Here is an 18,838-nt window from a genome sequence, read left to right as displayed (position 1 = left end):
TACTACTTGAATTAAGTGTCAAAGTACCAAGCATTAATTTTATAATGCAGGGTTTTAATGGAATTTTTTAATATCTAAAGAGCAGTGCCTTTCCTGTGCGTTCGGTAGTGTCTGAAGAATTTGGAGCTGGAGAGTGGGAAAGAGGGCTATAAATACATTTATATATATAAAACTTTTTTGTTATTTTTTTCAAATGAGTAATGATTTGACATGCTCTGTTTCAGTACATGTTACCATGGCGATGACTGCAGGGACTACAACATCCTTTCCCATGAGTAACCACACCCGGGAGAGAGTGACAGTGGCCAAGCTTACGCTGGAGAACTTCTACAGCAACCTAATCATACAGCACGAAGAGAGAGAAACCAGGTACTGGGTCTGCTTCCTCTCACCCCTCTTCAGCTTTTCTTAGTTGGCTTTTTTCCAAATTCTCTCATCAGTGCCTAATTCTGCCTCCAATGTGGTGAATTGCTACTTGAATTAAGTGTCAAAGTACCAAGCATTTGATTATAATGAATGTTGTGTTTCAAATTGTCATCAGCATGTGAAATTATCATTCCCCTAGTAATCTGTTTTTAATTGAGAGGTTTTCAGCTGAGCAGCAGGGTTTCTCTTGTCACCATATTGAGTCATTATTCCATGTAATTGAGTTGCTTGTAGTTAGGAGAATAGACTGTCTACCAAGGGCCTTTAATTTAGGGGATCCTGCTCTACTTCCCAAAGTGCAGAAAGACTCCAGCAGCCTGGCACCCAGCATTCAGTCTCTTGGCTGCTGCTAGTGGGTAACCAGGTTTCTGAAAACTGTACCCTGAGAGTCAAAAAAACATCCTGTGTGTGGAAAAAGAGGGGTCTAATAGACATGCTGCCATGTACTGACTCCCTGCCACCTGTGGGGTAATCCCAGGCTTCACTCCTTACTCATACCTTCCCAGTCTGGCATGGCACCAGCTGGAGGACCCCTGACCCTAGTGAGCCATGGCCCAGGCAGGACACTAGGAGGAGATGATGATGAATCCAAGGGGGTAGTTAGTTGGAATGAGGACAAGGGGAGCAGGACCACCTATGTGACCAAGGAGAGGTCAGCAAGGCTGAGACAGGATGAAAGCTGGAGCTGGTTGAGGTGCTGGAGGTAAAGCTGAGACAGAAGTGGTAGAAAAAAACCCATGCTTACTCTGATTCATAATCCTAATTGATTAAAACAGCCTTAGTTCAGCAAGATTATATGAAGAAATATGTTATTAGAGTTATTATGTATTTCGACCTTTAATGCCTAATTCTGCAAATATGTAGGTATGTGCTTAAATTTGGTTATCCATATACAGCTTTGGCCAGAAATGGGTAAATGGATGGAGTGGGCACATTTCCATTTGAGGCAAACTCTTTGTTATCAGGAATATGTGAAGTAAAGATGTTATCTTGCTGTAGTGTTACATTTGCTTTTAAGAAATACTTTAAAAAAAATGAAATCCATCTCCTGTTTCTCCTCTGTGCAGGCAGAAAAAGCTAGAAGTGGCTATGGAAGAGGAAGGCCTCGCAGACGAGGAGGTAATACTACATCTGAGTAACCTTTGAGGAGATAGCTTTGCTTTTGCCATGCTACTTAAAAATTACATTTGAGGAGCTTACAGGAACATTAGCTAGCATGAAGGTTTACTTTGTAAATGAATGTTGCCCCTGTAAATAATATATTAGGGAGGCTATGAATAAGTCTTAATGATACTTCCAGTAAATAAGACATTTCATGCCACCCATGAGACATGGCTGCATCAAGTATATAGCATGCTTTTCAAAGATTAAAATTGTTTGCCATTATATTTTGCAAGAAAAAAAGGTGAGATGTGCATGGAAGAAGTGGGTAGAAAGCAAAATGCTGAACCACTTTTCCTTGATTTAAACAATAAACTAGGCATACCCTTGCTCTGTTCTAATATGGATGAGGTGGGATCTTTGCTTGACAGCTCTCAGAACTTTGGTCAACAAGTTGCTTTTCTAGAGGTCCATCACATGGTCTGTCTCCATGGCTGCCTTCAGGATAGGGAGGGAATTAAGCAGGAACAGTGCCTCAGTCATTTCTGAGTTGTGTGGCTGCCCTAACTTCTGAGGGAAAAGCGAGTGTGGGTGCATAATGCCATCTTGTGGTTTTAAGTGACACTGTTCATCCTAGCACGAAATCTGGCAGGTGCCTGCTTGATGGATGGGTCCTATTGCCCTGAAATGTGGGATCTTCACCTGGTATGCAGAGCTAATTCACACACAGGGTCCAGTTGTGTCTTTTATTTGCAGCTTTGTGTAGAAAAAGGGAACTGAGTGGTGTTCCACTCAGCTCCGTATAAGAAGCTATGGCCTATTTATCTCATTTAGCAAACATCAAGATCTGCCTTTATTTATACTTATTGGTTAGTAACATAACCAATCTCATTGGTTAATTGTACACCCTGCTTCTGTTTAAAAGTACAGTGGCTTCTTAGATCAAGGCACATGTCCAGCAAAGAGTGGTCTTAATTGGAGAGAGAGTATTTCTTGAGTCAGTGATCTCAATCTCCTCCTGCCCTCCCCAGGTTCTACTGAGTTCTGCCAACCTCATGCCTTGTGGCAAAATGTTTCTTTTGTTATCCCTTTAGGTTCGTCTTCAGGAGATTAATGGTAATTAAAGCATGCAGGCTAGGTTTCTCTTAATTCTTGTTTTTGTAACTCTTCATGTAACTCTTCGTGTAACTGTTATATAGGCCTTTTATCAGCTTCTGGTATTCCTTAACCATTTTCCCTTTATCATTGTTAGCAGTCTCCACGATCTCCTGGGAGTCTTTGGGAGCATAAGGTTGATGTTTGTCTTCTCTGAGTAAATCCCACTGACACTTTTATGGAAGGAAATATATTACAGGATTTAGACATTTCTTTCAAATATGAGTTTGTCTGCCCTAAACCAAATTGATTTTGCTATAAATCGTGTAAGTTGGATCTTTGGCAGTTTGTTGCCTTTCATCACTCTCTTGTGGGGCGCAAGTTGCAGCTTTAATTGAGCCCTTTTATTTGGGCTTTTATCTGCCCAAAAATAGAAGTTTTGTCTCAGCTAAGTGACTTTGGGTTTTGAACTGTTGTTCTTTGTTTCAACCAGGAGGATAGTTTTAAATTATTTTTTTTATCACTATTTCTTTATATCTAAATTGTAATTAAAAAAAAAAATACATACCCCCCCAAAAAAGTGAAACTGCACATGAGACCTTGATATAAAAGTCTGTGCTTGTGGATCAAAGGTAGAAGTTCAGAGACTTCTCCTTTTACATTTTCTCTATCATTCTAATGGCAGAGAGAACACTTCACAGGAAGGGAGGTTGTGTAGCTTTGCTTTCTGCTGTAAAATTGCATAGATTTCTGTGTTTGTCTCCTTAGAAAAAACTGCGCAGGTCACAACATGCTCGCAAGGAAACAGAGTTTCTGCGACTGAAGAGGACTAGGCTTGGCTTGGATGACTTTGAATCTTTGAAAGTTATAGGAAGAGGAGCATTTGGAGAGGTTTGTGACTTTCTTGCTTGAACAGGATATTAAGATTGAATCGAACAATCAGAGCCCTGGAACAGGCTGCCCAGAGAGGCTGTGGAGTCTCCTTCACTGGAGACATTCAAAACCCACCTGGACACGTTCCTGTGTGATGTGCTCTGGGTGGCCCTGCTCTGGCAGGGGGGGTGGACTGGGGGATCTTTTGAGATCCTTTCCAACCCCTAAGATTCTGTGATTCTGTGAACACTAAAATGAAACATTTTAATTACAGGATTAAAAGTTCCAATTGGGGAGTTTTTATTGCAGAAGAATAGCTGAGTCATTTTGCAAGTGTGATAAATTGAATAACTAATTACGTGCATTGATTTCTCTGACTCTCTGGAAAGGCCCTTGGTTTCCCACAGCTTCTTACTAGCCCAAGCTGTTGGTTTCCTTGTGGCCCCCTGAAATGACAGATGTACAGTTGCACATCTGTTTGTAAACATCCTCCCTGGCTTGTGTTGCATCATGGTGGTGTCTGCTCCTGAATTTTAGCACGTGCAGCCTGACAGCTACCTGGAATTTACTGTGCCTGCTAACAACTTTTCCTAAATCAATAATGGCTTCAAAGTATCTGTTACCACTAAGTGCTAGTGCTGTACATAATGTAGAAATAACTTTTTTTTTCCATAGGTTTAAAAGTTTTAACAAAATAACTTTTCTGTGCCCAGAAATGTTGACCCTTCCAATCGATGCCTTGCTGAGGCCTAGCTTCTGAGGTAGCAAAGATTGATGTGGGCTTATATTTCTTGTTATAGGTACGTCTTGTTCAGAAGAAGGATACAGGTCATATTTATGCAATGAAGATACTAAGAAAAGCAGATATGCTGGAGAAAGAGCAGGTTTGTGTTGTATAAGTCCCCCTTAGATTTGAAAGCTGTGCTTTCTAAGAAGTCGCTGAAGTTCTTTGTGGCAGATCCTATATGGTCATACTTTTCCCTTCTATATCCTTGATGTGGAGATAGCAGTCTTACAGTACTTAACCTGTAAAACTGCATTTCAAGGAAAATGCTTCCTGAAATGCAGTTATACTGCGCCAAACTAGAAACTGAGAGTACTTGATGAATTCTGGTGATGGTTAGATACCAACAGATGTCACATTGTTAATTGGTTTTGTTTTCCTTTGTTTTGCTTTTTAGCCAGTTCTTGTTTTGTTTGGCTTTGTTGGTTTGTATTGGTTTTTGCTTTTATGTTTTAATTAAGAATCCACTACAAAATCCTGGTAGGACACAGCAAGTACTTTAGCACTGCAAAGCAAAGAAATCAAGTGTGAATGTCTCAGGCAAAAGGGCAGATAAAAGAGGACTTCCCTAACCTGTCCAAACCTTATCCATAATTTGCTCTTGTATTACATGTCCCTGCAGTGGTACTCATGCTTTTTTTTTATTGTCCTGGTGCAGACTGTCTCCTCAAGCCCCTGCCCTGAATATAGGGAACCAGAGGAGCAGCATGGATGTGTATGGCCCTCTGGTTGAAGCCCTGCCCCCATTTCATAGCCTGATGTGGCAAGAAGGCTGAGCTTGCAGTCTGTTTGTTTTGGGGCTGTAATCTTCTCTGGAGAGTGTTTATCTACTGTAATTTTAACTGTCTGGTTTGTTCAGTGGAAAGCTACACAGGACACAAGTACAAGAAAATAAAGATTGTTTTTTTTCTTTCAAGCCTGATAGCACTGGGAGATATCCTTACTGTTCTTTAAGCAAGGTTTCAATATTATATTTTGTAGCTACACTGAGCAGTGGAGGGTGGATAGAAATGTTTTCTAATGAGGATAGAGCTAGGTAAGTCAAAGCTGGAGTGCCTACTAAGGCAAGAGAACAAAAACATCTATGTAAAGATGTTCTCTGCCAGTAGAATTGGGGAAGAGATGCAAAAAGACTGCAGAGTCAGATATTTCTCATTTTTCACAAAAATGAAGGAATTGGGCTTTGCAGTATGTAATTAGTTTAAGCTCTCTGTCACTCTTGCTAGAGAAATTCAGCAGGCTTCCCTTGCCAAGTTTAAACTGAGAGACACCTGTGTAGAAGTAGCTATTAGTTTTTTTGTTTCTTTGTATACATACATGAGAGATCTGGTAACTTCTGACAATAACCACAATGTGGCTTCCATTTAACCTTTTGGTTCTTGCATTCCTTAAGACCAGCTCTGGCCCTTTCCAATCTTTTAATCAGTATTTGCACCTTGAGTTGCAGATTGAATTTTTGTCTGAGCTTGCAGTACCCTATAAAGCTCTGTGATGGGCAGCTCTGGAATTTTTGTGGACGTTCCTATTTCAATTTAGTGTATTGTTAAAAAAGTGAATTGCTCTTTTCCACCAGCTTTTTCAGTTCTTCCCAACAAACAAACAGCCTAACAAGCTGTGCTTTGTTTTTCTAGAGATTGCTTCTGCAAACTTGTGTGAACAGTTATTTTCAACATGGAATTGACTTCCATGGGGATGTTCTGCTGGGCATTTTGTGAGGGCTTTGTAGGATATAGCAAAAATAATGTGAAAAATATGAGTATGAGAAGACTATGAAAACCACTTTCTTCATTAAAGATCATGAAAATATATTGTAGGATTATCAATATAATATGGCATTCCTTGTTCAGACTTTTCAATTGTCCTTTAATAATAGTATTTTTTTTTTTAATTTAGGTGGCCCATATCCGAGCAGAAAGAGATATTTTGGTTGAAGCAGATGGAGCCTGGGTAGTGAAAATGTTTTACAGCTTTCAGGATAAAAGAAATCTTTACCTCATCATGGAATTCTTACCGGGAGGTAAGTTCTATGTTGTGGTGTTAGGTGAAATAAATACTTCTTCATTAGCTGTTGTTGTGAGCTTCACAAAATGTCAGAAACAAGCCTGCTGCATGATTTGTCCTAAATTAAAAGTTGAATGCAGTTCTAAATGAAGTCCCAGCAATGTGATCATCCCTGGTTTTTAGGGAAACAGGTTATGGAGGGGTGTTAAAATAGACTTAGATTAAATAATTATTCTGATCAAATGTTCTGCTTTTTACTGCTGAAGCATAATGTATGTATTACATGTGTTGCATGTATTTACTAGCATTAAAATTCACTGTATCTTCCTAGGCTATCCAGGGCTATTTAGGAATTTCAAGAGTCTTACTTTTTACATCCAATTTACTAAAGTATGTTGGGTATGTAGGTCCTTGCATTAATAGTTTGTTAATTAGCAGCTGTAAGGCCAGTTACAAGGTTAAATTTGGATTCTACTGGGGTTTCAGAGAATTAGTCTTATGATTAAAATGTTCTGATTTCTAAGTTGTATTTTCTGTTCTTTGATTAGGTGACATGATGACCTTACTAATGAAGAAAGACACCTTATCAGAAGAGGAGACACAATTTTACATTTCTGAAACTGTGCTGGCCATAGATGCTATTCACCAGCTGGGATTCATCCACAGAGATATTAAACCAGATAACCTTCTGCTGGATGCTAAGGCATGTCATGTGCATGTAAACTATCTGTGCTTTCAAGATACCAGTCTGCAGATAATGCCATTTATAGGGGTGCTAATTGGTGGGCCACACCAGTGATTTTTAAACTAGCTGGAGTAAAGGCAGAAAGTAGTAATTGTCTTTTTCTTGTAGAACACTAGTGTACCTAAACAAATCAAAATTGTCCCTGTTTGTTTGTTTGTGGGTTTTTTTGTTGTTGTTGGAAAGCCTTTTAACCTATTTAGGGAAAGGTTTTTATGTGAGACCACTTAAGTGTCCAAATACTCATATTCAAAGACATAAAAAACTGACAGAGTTGAAGACAAATGAAAGCACGAAACATTCAGACAATGTATGAAATATATACAAAATCAAGGTATTATCTATATTTCATATATAAAATCAATTTCTGAAGTTATCTCCTTTATTTTATTACCTGGTCACCAGTGGATACACTGTGTTTTACTATGGTAAATCACGAAATAGATCCAGTAGGCATCTTACACAAACCTGTAGACCATCTAGCATTGGTATCTGGAAACCTGATTAAAAACAGGTTACCACCAAACAACAAAGGAATTTTGTCCTGGAGGCTTTCTTAGTGGCATGTACTTGAAAATGAAAAAACAGGCAAACTGTCTGCCTTCAGCTGTTGCAGAATTGTAGATGTAGCCATTCCCAGGGGGCAATAACCTTTTTGAGAGAAAACCTGCTCTTGCAGTCCATCAAGATTCAGTCATTATTTGCCTACTTGCCCTGGATTGGGTAGTCCTGTGCATGTTTATAATGACCTGAGAAGACAAGGGTCATCACTTTCTTTTTGAGCATAACTACTGTGCTCATTATGTTTATCTTCTCTGATTTATTTTTTTTTTAGGGTCATGTAAAACTGTCTGATTTTGGGCTATGCACAGGTTTAAAGAAAGCTCACAGAACAGAGTTCTACAGGAACCTAACACACAACCCACCAAGTGACTTCTGTAAGTATAAGGTGTCCTAGTTCAGCATTTAAATAGTTCTGAGCTGCAGCCATGCCACATCATAATTTAATTCTGCTGGGTTAAACAAGATTGGCCAGGCTGATTGCATTTAGTTGGAAAACTGGAAATGCATGTTCCCATGGAAGCATTTCACAGGGAAGGAATTAGGATTTCTGCAGTGTTAATGCATTTTTGCACATTTATTTACAGACACAAATACACATAATTTAATGTATCTATATTTTAATGTTTTTTCCTTACAATGTTAGTGATGTTACAGAAACACTCTTCCAGAAAGGATGGGTTTCATGTGAAGTGAGTGACAATCTCATTAAGCTTTTCATAAGACTGAAGTTGTTCATCAACAGGCCACGTGCTCTATTCTACGAACATGTAAAATTCCTCTGCAGTTCTTAGATTCTTCACTTGTTGCTTCAAAAAACATCTGTATCTGAAGATAGATTGCCAACTGCAATAATAAGTGCTGCTGGTCTCTGATAAATCTGTAGAAGTTTTAGCAAGTTTTCATTTAGAATTGCTGCTCATGTCCTAGTTACATGAGCTTCTGCTGCAAATTGGACAGTAGTTATTATCTTCATCCCATCTCCAGTTATAACCAAGTTTTTGTTATTATTATTATTTGAAAACAGAATGTTATACATTTTCTTTTAATCCTCACAAATACATTTATTATCTAATAAACTATTTTGTAAATTAGCATTTCAGAATATGAATTCAAAGAGAAAAGCAGAAACATGGAAGAAGAACAGGCGACAGCTGGTAAGTTAATTATTTTTTTTTTACTTTTAAACTGTTTACAGAAAATGTGAAATAAAAACTGGGCATTAATGCTGCTGGATTTTAAAAACTGAAAGGCCCTAGTGCTGTACAGCTGTTGCTTTCTTTGAGCTCCCAAAATTCCAATTAACTCCAAAGAAGGTGATCTTAGTGATTCCAGTTGAGGAAGAGTGGCCATCAACTGGGTCACTTTACCTGTTTTCAGAGCTATGACTAGTAAGGCCCTGATCTTCTCTACACCTCTGTTTCCCTAATGAGCATCTAGACTAACTAACCTCAGGTGTCAGCAACAGCTTCTCAAAGCTGTATCTTGACTTTTGTCTCCTAAACTGACCTGGCATTGATACTGTGTGAGCTCCTGGGTTTAGGTCCTGCAGTTCAGTGTCACAAGCAGATGCACAGCTGCGTGAGTCTGTTTAAGAGAATTGTTTGCCCTTCTGTGGGAATATGATGGAAATGCAGTGATGATATTGGCACTGGAGTGGTGCAGCCTGGTTTTATTACAGTGAACAGTAGTTGAGTCATAAATGGCTGTCAATAATGGGATTTCAGAATTTCAGCCCTGCTTGTGATTTTCACCAAAGAACAGTTGCAAAACCTGCATTTATAGATATTGGAACTTTGTAATTTGCACTCAGTTTAAAAACTGGTATGTTGCAGTATTCCCAAAAAGTATTTGGGTTGTTTTTTCTTTCTGTCTGAGACATGATGAATTACATTGCAGCCATGCTGCCTCGTGGGGGCTGTATTTCACACCCTTACTCCCTCTTGGGTTGGATCTCTGAAAAGCCTCTATCTCCCAAGTCACTGAAGACCTCTGTGGCTGAAGAGTGTAGTAAAGCCAGATAAATGGTGAGACAGTCCAACAGAGAAAATAAAAGGCCAAAATGATAACTTGTATCAACACTATTCTTGGAGCCATATTCTTGGTTTTCAGTTGGTTCAAAACTAAATGTCTTGGCTCTGTTGAAAAAAAATTATGTATTTTGTTTCTGCAGAGACAAAGTGGTTTTTTCCTGGAAAAACTGTTTTGGTGGATTTTCTTTGTTTAGTTGTTTTCCTATCCCTTCCCCCCAGGCCCATGGGAAATTTTCCATCAGTAAAGAGAAATTCCCCAATAGCTCAAGATCTCTAGTTTGCACGTTGAAAAGGTTAAAGGGATGGAGCCTGGTCCAGTAAGAGTTCAAATTAATTTTGCAATAAGACATAGTAATACATGGAACAGCTGGTGCATCATGAGTGTCACACATGGGAATCTACTACTGGTTATCTCTTTTAAAAACAAAACCAACCAACCAAAAACCCCCACAACTAATAACAAGAAAAAAAACACCAAAAAGAAGCAGCCTCTCCCCCCCATGCAACCATAGAACTTCTAGGGTATTTTAGCAATGCAGCTATCTGAAATTTTAGCTAAGATGATTCTCTAATATTGCAGTGGGAATATTCTATGATTTCATCACATTTAGGGGGATGATTTCCATTTACTTTCAAGATTCTCTGTCCTTATGTAAAAGAATAATACTACTTGGATTTTAGATATTGTGAATCTCAAATTAATCATTCTTGTCCATCCAAGTAACAAGATGCTATATGTGAATCCCAAGGAAAAGGTTTTGCAAAGTATAAAAGTGTTGGGATTTCTTTAAAGAGGTTTTTGTTTTGTTTTGTTTTTTTTCTCAGGCATATTCTACTGTTGGAACCCCAGATTATATTGCACCAGAAGTATTTATGCAGACTGGGTACAACAAGCTGTGTGACTGGTGGTCCTTAGGAGTGATTATGTATGAAATGCTAATAGGTATGTCAAAGACCAACCTAAGAATCATTCATGGGGTCCAAAGGTAACAGGATCCATTAGTTAACAGAGTCTGATCTCCTGCAGAGTGTAGGTACTGGAATTTCATTCAGTTCTTTCTGAAGTAAGCTCCAAATTCACCTTCCAGAAAACTTTGAAGTCCTTTTACCTTTCCAAGAAGACAGCAAGAGATGATGCCTCAGTTAGTTGTTTGGTGAATAACTGTTCACTATTAAATGTTTCTGAGGATCAGTTTTAATACCTGGAAGTGACAAAATAATGTCTATTATTGCATTACAAAAGAGAACTTTTTGGCTAGCACTACTTGTTAGACTTGGGAGCTGTGGTGGCAAAAACAGGGGCCCAGGTCTCACTTTCCTCTTCTGGGAAAACCTTGTTAATTTTTCTATTGGCTTGTACAGGGTATCCACCTTTCTGCTCAGAAACACCACAAGAAACTTATAGGAAAGTTATGAACTGGAAAGAAACGTTGGTATTTCCTCCAGAGGTGCCCATTTCAGAGAAAGCGAAGGACTTGATTCTAAGGTCAGTAACAAAAGCTCACTTCTGGCTACTCACCCAGACCTGGTCATCTTCCATTAGGTTAACTTTCCATTCTGCATGATGGAAGCTTTAGCTTGGAGGGAACCAGAGCAGACAAAAAAAAAGTTTCCACACAGTTTTTTTTTTTCTCAGAGGCATCTAAAAATAACTGCTCACCAGCATTTCATGCACTGAGCAAAAATCTTTGGTTCTGGATTTACTCACTTCTTCCAAAACACCAATTTTTGATCCATTTGGTTTCCGTTTAAATTTTTGCAATGGGTTTTGGTGTCAAGGTCAGACAGACATGTTTTGGTAGGGATGGCTTTTTGGCTTTGATTTTTTTCAAATATATGATTATAAGCTTACATAATTTTGTTACAGGCAAAAAGGGCAGAGCCAAGTTCTAGAGTTATTAATCCAAGTAGTGTTCCAGTAGCATACAACAAACATAACCTACAACAAACAGCAAACAGTTATTCTTAATCCAGTTACAGTTAAACTAACACAATTCAAATTATTTAACTATTACTAATATTCATTAATAAATTTGAGTAGAATGGGTTTATTACATTTTGAATATCTGTTTCTCTAGTGCTTTGCTTAACCTTTCCTGTACATTGTTGGCATCTTGAGTTCTTTGCTGGGAAGAATACAGTGTTGCTGCTAAGGGTTTCTTCCTCCTCAGTCTGGGCTGTGTTTGGAGCCTTTTCAGATATTTGAGCTATTTATTTTTTAACATGTCTTGTTGATTGGCTCATGAATTCCGTTATAAAATGGATACCTGAAATTATTACATTTTCCTATAAATTAAAGAGTTTAAATTGGAGTAAAACATCTTTAGTTACAAACAATTTACTAAAATGAGGTCAAAACAGTCAAACCTGGCCATTGGGTATTTAATCCAGCTTGGATGGGTTAGACAACTGTTATTGCAGCCTTAAGGAAGTTGCAGAAAATGTTAGTTGTTATTTTTATGGATATGAACAAAACCAAACTAAAATAACCTCAAGTTCAGACAAAGCCTGGAAATCTGGAAACCTGGTCTGACCAACTGTCACAGAGTGGCCAGGGTTGGAAGGGACCTGTGAAGATCATCTAGTCCAACCCCCCTGCCAGAGCAGGATCACCCAGAGCACATCACACAGGAACGTGTCCAGGCGGGTTTTGAATGTCTCCAGTGAAGGAGACTCCACAACCACTCTGGGCAGCCTGTTCCAGTGCTCTGTCACTCTCATTGTAAATAATTTTTTCCTTATGTTTAACTTGAACCTGGCACAAGCTGGAGCGCAACCATTGCCCCTTGTCCTGTCACTGGACACTGCAGAAAAGAGACTGGCCCCATCCTCCTGATATCTGCCCTTCAGATACTTATAGGCATTGATGAGATCCCCCTCAGTCTCCTCCAGGGTGAACAGACCCTAGCTCTTTCAGCCTTTCCTCATAGGGCAGATGTTCCATTCCTCTAACCATCTTTGTGGCCCTGTGCTGGACTCTCTCCAGTGGTTCCTTATCATTTATGAACTGGGGAGCCCAGAATTGTATGCAACCAACAGGCTGGGCTGCAGTAGAAATACAAACAGTTGTGTTTTTTTCCCAAGTGACACTCAGCTGCAAGTAAAAGAACATTGCAGTCTATAATTGGAGACAGTTTATAGCCTAACTTGCTATGTTACTAAATTACCTGCTGAAAATTTCCCTAATCAGTGATAAGGTGACCTTTTTTGTATTGCCTTGTATTGATGTGAAAAGTGGCTTGTGAAGTTGGATGATATAATTATGTGGAGAGGCCATGAGTTAAGGATAACTCAACAACCAAAGGCTTTGCTCATCTGTGCAAACAATTTCATTTAGCAAAGGCCAGATGACTTGTAGAGCAACAGGAGGCCCACATCCAGAGGCTACCAAGTGCTCCCCACTTCCAGGAGGTCACCAGGTGACTCCATGCTGGGCAAGACCAAGCTGTTCATTTGTCATGGATGTTTTTCCTGTTACTGTAAATCTCCCTCTTTGTGTCACTTTTGACACCTTTTGCCATCCTCAGACTGCAAGGACAGTGTAAAAATATAAAGCAATTGTTTGCTAACACATATACAAAAGATAGCTTGGATTCAATTTTAACACCTAGGCTAAGCATTGGTAGACTCACCATCTCCTTGATGAGATACTTAAGAGTCTTTTCCAGCCAGCTAGAAGTTGGTCCAGGCAGGTGTCAGTCCAGAAGAGTCAGTTTCTACTGCTCCCTGGAACAAAGCCCTGATGGTACTGAGTTGTTGTCAGAGAGCTTCTACTTCCCTATTTTTTTTTCTTTAGGATTTCATACTTGGTGGTGTTTTTCCTTCTGCTTACCTGAGCAGGTAACAAGTACCATCTCAACAATCCTATCTCTGTCTCCAGTTTAACTTTTTTCTTAATTGACTCTTAAGAACTTTCTTACAGCTGTTTCTCATAAGTTGACAAATTCTTCTGGAGTCTGAGCTGAGGTTATGTAGCTGGGATGTATCAGAAATGGGCTTTGAGTCTTTGTATGACCAACACCTGGACCTCTAAGGAGAGGGAAGGTGTGACAAGGAAAATCAAGTTGTAGCATGTTTTAAATGTCTGTTGGCACAAAATCTGACATCAAAGAGTAGTCCTATTTCACTAAGTGTATCTGTTCCTTTTAGTTTTACTTTGAAACATGGATTTTAAACAGTTGACAACATCCAGAGGAGTTTTTCAGTGGTAGAGACTTAACCCTTCATTCCAAGCTAATCTTAGAGCTAGAACTTTCAGCAACTTTTCACAAACCTTAAAGACACCTTTAGAAAAGGTGTCAGTTACTGTCATGGCTTTTTGTTTTGGGACTCTAATGTTAAATTTTCTACTTCTACTATTTCCTTTCCCTCTTAGAAGCAATAGGAAAGAAAGAACTTGCTCAAGTTCCTGATACAGGATACCACAGCAGTTTTCTTCTGTGTGAATTTATTGTAACATTCTCTTTATTTTTTCCACTTTTTCAGGTTTTGTATTGACTCAGAAAATAGAATTGGTAGTAATGGAGTAGAGGAAATCAAAAGTCATCCGTTTTTTGAAGGAGTGGACTGGGGACATATCAGGTATATATATATGTATATATGCACACATAATAAAAGCCATGAAAACAAGAATTTAATGCACTGTTATGTCAAGGATAATTATTTCCAATTTATTTTATTTTGAAAGGCAGCTACTGGCAGTGGGTGGGGGACAGTGAAGGTTCTTAGGCCTTGCTGCCGATTCATAGATCTGATCAGAGTTTAACTGTCTTGAGATGCCTCAGATTGACCCAATATGCCCAGGATTGAAAACAATTGTGGTAGGGTGGCTGTGTTATTCCTGATGTATCCTTTGGTATCAGTAGAGAGCTCCTGTTCCAGTAGTAATGGGCTCTGCAGCTATTGCTATAATTGACTTATTTGAAGTAGGAGCGCAAGAAAAACACGCTCTGTTCCAAAAATGCAGGGGAAATAGATGAAGAGGAGAGATAGCAAGTAGGAGGAAAACACAGGGCATGTCTTTACTGCACACTGCAGGTACTGCACCTGAAGGAACCGGTATGTCTGCATAGTGCTGGGCAGGGGCACTGACTCACCTCAGCTTTGCAGCCTCTGTGGCCAAATTCTGTTGGGCCAAGCCTGGGGAGAGGGCCTGGCCAAGGCAGCTGTACCAGTTCCAGTCTTAAGTTTGTTCCTGCAGATGCTGAGCTTACATCTGCATGTACCCAAAGTGGTAACACCTTTTACAGCAGACTTTGGCTACTGTTCAGCTCTCTTCAAGGTCTGAGGTAGTCTGATCTTTCTATAATACTGCAGTTTCTACATGAAAATTCATATTGTGGATGTGTGATTGTCCAGCCTTTTGTATTTCTTACTTCCTCTGGAGCAGAAAGCCTCATTTAACTTTTCAGTGTGGGAGACCTTAATAAGCAACAAGAGCAACCACATTTGGCAACCTGGCCAAACGGTCTTCCTGTTCCACCCAGGAATTACAACTTGACAAGTGTATATGAATAACTTTCCCACAGTGCTGTGTTCCAGTTTGAATGCTTTCGTGGGACAGATCACTTAAGCAACTTCAGAGGCCACCTTAAAATTTCAAGGGCTGTTTAATTGCTGAGCTAATACAGCAGTAACATGTCAGAACCAACTTACTTTGAGAGATACTGGTGGCTGAGCATCAGAAACAGGAGCTGCAGTCTAAAGGTATTTGGATGAGGTGTTGTAAAGCAACACATGGCTCCAAATGCAAGTAAAATCCTGCTCAGCTGGGTAGGCTGGGTTTATGAAACGAAGGTGGTAACCACAGTGGTTCTTGGTGACAGCCAAGATGGTAGCAATAGATCTGGCAGGTAAGTGTGGAATCCTGTTTCAGTTAATGGGAAAACGTTTACCCCAAGTTTGCCAAGAAGATACTAATGCTAGATAGGAAACAAGTAAATCTCCCTGTGATGTCAGCAAACAGGCAAGTTGGACACATCTCCTATGGATTCAGTGGAACCTTTGTGCTTTAAAGGGATGTTGTAACTGTAAAAAGCTAAGTTAAACAAAACTGGAATTGAATGTATCTTTTCCAAGAATTCAGTATTTTGGCATTTGTTTCTATTTGCAGGGAAAGACCAGCTGCAATCCCCATAGAAATCAAAAGTATTGATGATACTTCTAACTTTGATGAATTTCCTGAATCTGATATTTTACAGCCAGGTGAGATTGCCATTGTAAATTCCAAATTTCTCTCCATGATATGTCAGAACACCCCACAAGTGCTTTTCTTGCTTTTATTCATTATTCTGATACCTTAATCAAGGTAACAGACTTCATCTAAGACTTTCTTTTAAATATAAGTGTGAAACTATGACCTCTAATAGCTTCTACTTAGAACTTGGGAGGGGAGAAAAAAGCTCACAGATTTTAACAGTTAAATCTGCTATGGCATATATAATAAGCACAGAACAGTGCAGTTGTCTATCACACAGCCTGTCTAACCAAATTCTGTTAAAACTTAATGCACTCATTTGCTGATGATCTTGAATGACTTTTGAGCTTCACAACAAGCATAACAGATTATTATTTCACACAAAGATTTGTGAACCTGCATGGCTATGCAAAGAATTTTAAGTTTTTTTCATTCATTTCTATTAGCAATGAGTAGGAAATTTTTATACATAAAAGGCTGGATTCTCTAATACAGCAAATTCTCCCAGCTCCCACTCTTTTCAATTAATTATTAAGATCTTAAAGATAGGCAGATATATAAGGATGATTAATTGATGACAGATCAGTGTAGGTGTGCTAACAACCATAAGAATTAACAAAAAACAGTTTTTTTCTTATATGGCTTTTATTTAATGGCAAGGAAGCTTGTCCCTTTAATTCAAAAGCAATCAATCTCCACTGCCTAAGTTAAGCTGTTTAAGTCCATATTTGGCTAATGCCAAGTATATTTGTATTGGTTTTGGCATTTCAGACCCACTGAAAATGTTACTATATATCTAGATACCTTAACAAAAACTTTGATATCCATCTCTCTGGCATCTTGAGTTCAAATATTGTCACAGAACTCTAAAAGCAGCAACCAGGGAGCTCAATATAAAAGCCCATTGTAGCAAATGTCCCTGTGCAGCTCACCAGCCATGTGGGCTGTTCATAAAGTAAGAGGAGGCTGTACAAGCCCCACAGAAGCTGTAAGCAAGGATGAAGCCCTAGGAAAGTAGTATGTGTGTCATGTGTAGTTCTCTTGGGAGAACTTGGATATATCATCTTCTGTTTGTGGTGAGGATAACGTGATATCTATACATGCATTTGCTGTGCGTGGAGCAACCTAAATGGTAGGGGGTTTGTAATTGTATGTCCTGTGGGTGTGTTAAAGGTTCCTGTCAAGGTGTAGGAGCTTGTTATGGTGTGTAGATGTACTAAAAAAACCAAAACCTAAACATACAAATCCCTTTTTCCAATTCAGAGAGAGATGCTGAAATTGTAACTCTTTTCAGATCATTGACAAAAGGCAACAGCCATGATTAGAAACAGAATTTCTTCATGGAGTTTCTGCTGATTTAAGGAAAAAAACAGTTCAGGGTTGTCAATGTCAGTGCTCTGTGAAAAGCAGTGCTAGTTTTAATTCTGTTTTGGTTTTGTTTCTGAATTCTAGTGCCAAACACAACGGAACCTGACTACAAATCCAAAGACTGGGTTTTCCTCAATTATACCTACAAGAGGTTTGAAGGGCTCACACAGCGTGGCTCGATCCCTTCCTACATGAAAGCTGGGAAGTTGTGAAACAAAACACAGACCCACAAAAGAAAAATATAAACCTCAGGTAGCTGCATCACCAGACCCGCTTGGCATTAGTTTATCAATACATTGACTCTGGTGCGCATCAATTTCACAAGGAAATTCTACAGGATTAGGATTTCTGAGACTACTACAGGAATTAGTTGGCAGTGCCAGCTGGCTTTTTTTTTTTTTTTTAATATTTGAATATTTTTGTTAACTTTATTATACGAAGGTACTGGAATAAAAGGAACGTACATCCCTTTGTAAACTGCACTGCCTATGTGTGTATAACGGTTAATTATGCCTCTCTGTACTGTGGCTGTGTTTGTACTGTAAACCATCTAATCCACCCAGGAGTAAAGCATATCATTTTCTGGAGCATTGCTATTATGCTGCTTACCTGGTGGGGTTTAGATATGCAGTATAAAAAAAAAATTCCCACATTTGCAAAAATCTGAGTAATTGCTCAAGGGTGTTTCAGTTGTGGTCTGCAGGATACCCTGTGAGTATGGCAACACTGAATTATTTTAAATAGCAGTGTCCTGTGGGCCTATTTGTGTCCTGTCTGCCCTTGCTCCTCCCTACTGGAGGGCTTTGCCAGCCCATTGTTCCCTGCTTCTTCATTTTCCACTGTGTGTGGCAGTGGAACAGTCTCTGTGACAGGTTTAGTGGTATTTCTACTTAAAATGCTAGTTGATGGCTATGACTGTCTAAGATGACTATGCCTGTTGGCCACTTATGAAGATAAAAGGAAGCCGAATAAAACTTAAAAAGATTTTTAACAGAAGGGAAACTTGCTGGTACCAAGTTCCAAGGAGATGAAATGTTGTTTCCAGGACAGCATTTCTTCCTTTGCTGTAAGGCAGATCATCTTTTTGCTACTTATCATTCAAATGGCCTTTTCTGTCTGTGCAAAACGTATTCTAGTAAAGTGACCAAACTGCTGCTTTTTCTCTTTTTGTCTCTCTAAGAAGTTCCAAGCTAGAGCCTTTCCTGTCCAGAACACCCTGTAGCTGCCTTTGTCAAGCCAGAGGAAATGGAGTGTTCCACTAGACTCAGGCTTTTGTGTGGGCTCCATCTTCTAGTTTCTCCATCTAATGGGACCATGGGATTAAAACAGTTCAGCTGAGCCTGCAGCTCAGTTTCCAGGAACCCTGAACCAACCACAGCTGAAGTGAGCACGCAATCTAAATACTGTTCTCACTACCCTGCAGGATAGTGGCAAACTGACAGAAGATATGGGTCTCCTTCTCCTAGGTCAAGGAAACTGAAGCAGAAATCAGGATAGTGGCAAACTGACAGAAGATATGGGCAAGGAAACTGAAGCAGAAAGCCTTCCATCTGCAGGGTATGTTTTTTCTTCTCAGCCCAGCAGAAGTTCAGGACAGAATTGCACTCCTAGAACAGTTTGGAATTACCTGGCCGTTGGCAAATTTTTCTGTATCTCTG

At 39.3% G+C, this 18,838-nt stretch overlaps 1 protein-coding gene across 1 annotated transcript; it reads left to right on the top strand.

Annotated features, from left to right (window-relative positions):
- Positions 1 to 235: 235 nt before the first annotated feature.
- Positions 236 to 17,392, top strand: STK38L (serine/threonine kinase 38 like). The gene is made up of 13 exons (XM_010004137.1): positions 236 to 369; positions 1,494 to 1,545; positions 3,391 to 3,513; positions 4,296 to 4,379; positions 6,173 to 6,296; positions 6,829 to 6,983; positions 7,858 to 7,960; positions 8,679 to 8,740; positions 10,442 to 10,559; positions 10,979 to 11,102; positions 14,102 to 14,197; positions 15,729 to 15,820; positions 17,265 to 17,392. Exons 1-13 carry the CDS (start codon positions 236 to 238, stop codon positions 17,390 to 17,392), a joined length of 1,395 nt encoding a protein of 464 aa, XP_010002439.1.
- Positions 17,393 to 18,838: the final 1,446 nt, after the last annotated feature.

Source organism: Chaetura pelagica, unplaced genomic scaffold, assembly GCF_000747805.2.
Source record: "Chaetura pelagica isolate M959 unplaced genomic scaffold, ChaPel_1.0 scaffold198, whole genome shotgun sequence".
Classification (NCBI taxonomy): domain Eukaryota; kingdom Metazoa; phylum Chordata; class Aves; order Apodiformes; family Apodidae; genus Chaetura; species Chaetura pelagica.
Note: the sequence above shows the minus strand (reverse complement) of the source record. Positions and strands in the feature narration are given on the sequence as shown.

What these genes read in the sequence shown, in the direction of transcription:
- STK38L (XM_010004137.1), top strand. Translation starts at nt 236, where the DNA reads ATGGCGATGACTGCAGGGACTACAACATCCTTTCCCATGAGTAACCAC. An exon ending in CATGGAATTCTTACCGGGAG is followed by an intron (nt 6,297 to 6,828) that starts GTAAGTTCTATG and finishes TTCTTTGATTAG; the next exon opens with GTGACATGATGACCTTACTA. An exon ending in TATGTATGAAATGCTAATAG is followed by an intron (nt 10,560 to 10,978) that starts GTATGTCAAAGA and finishes TGGCTTGTACAG; the next exon opens with GGTATCCACCTTTCTGCTCA.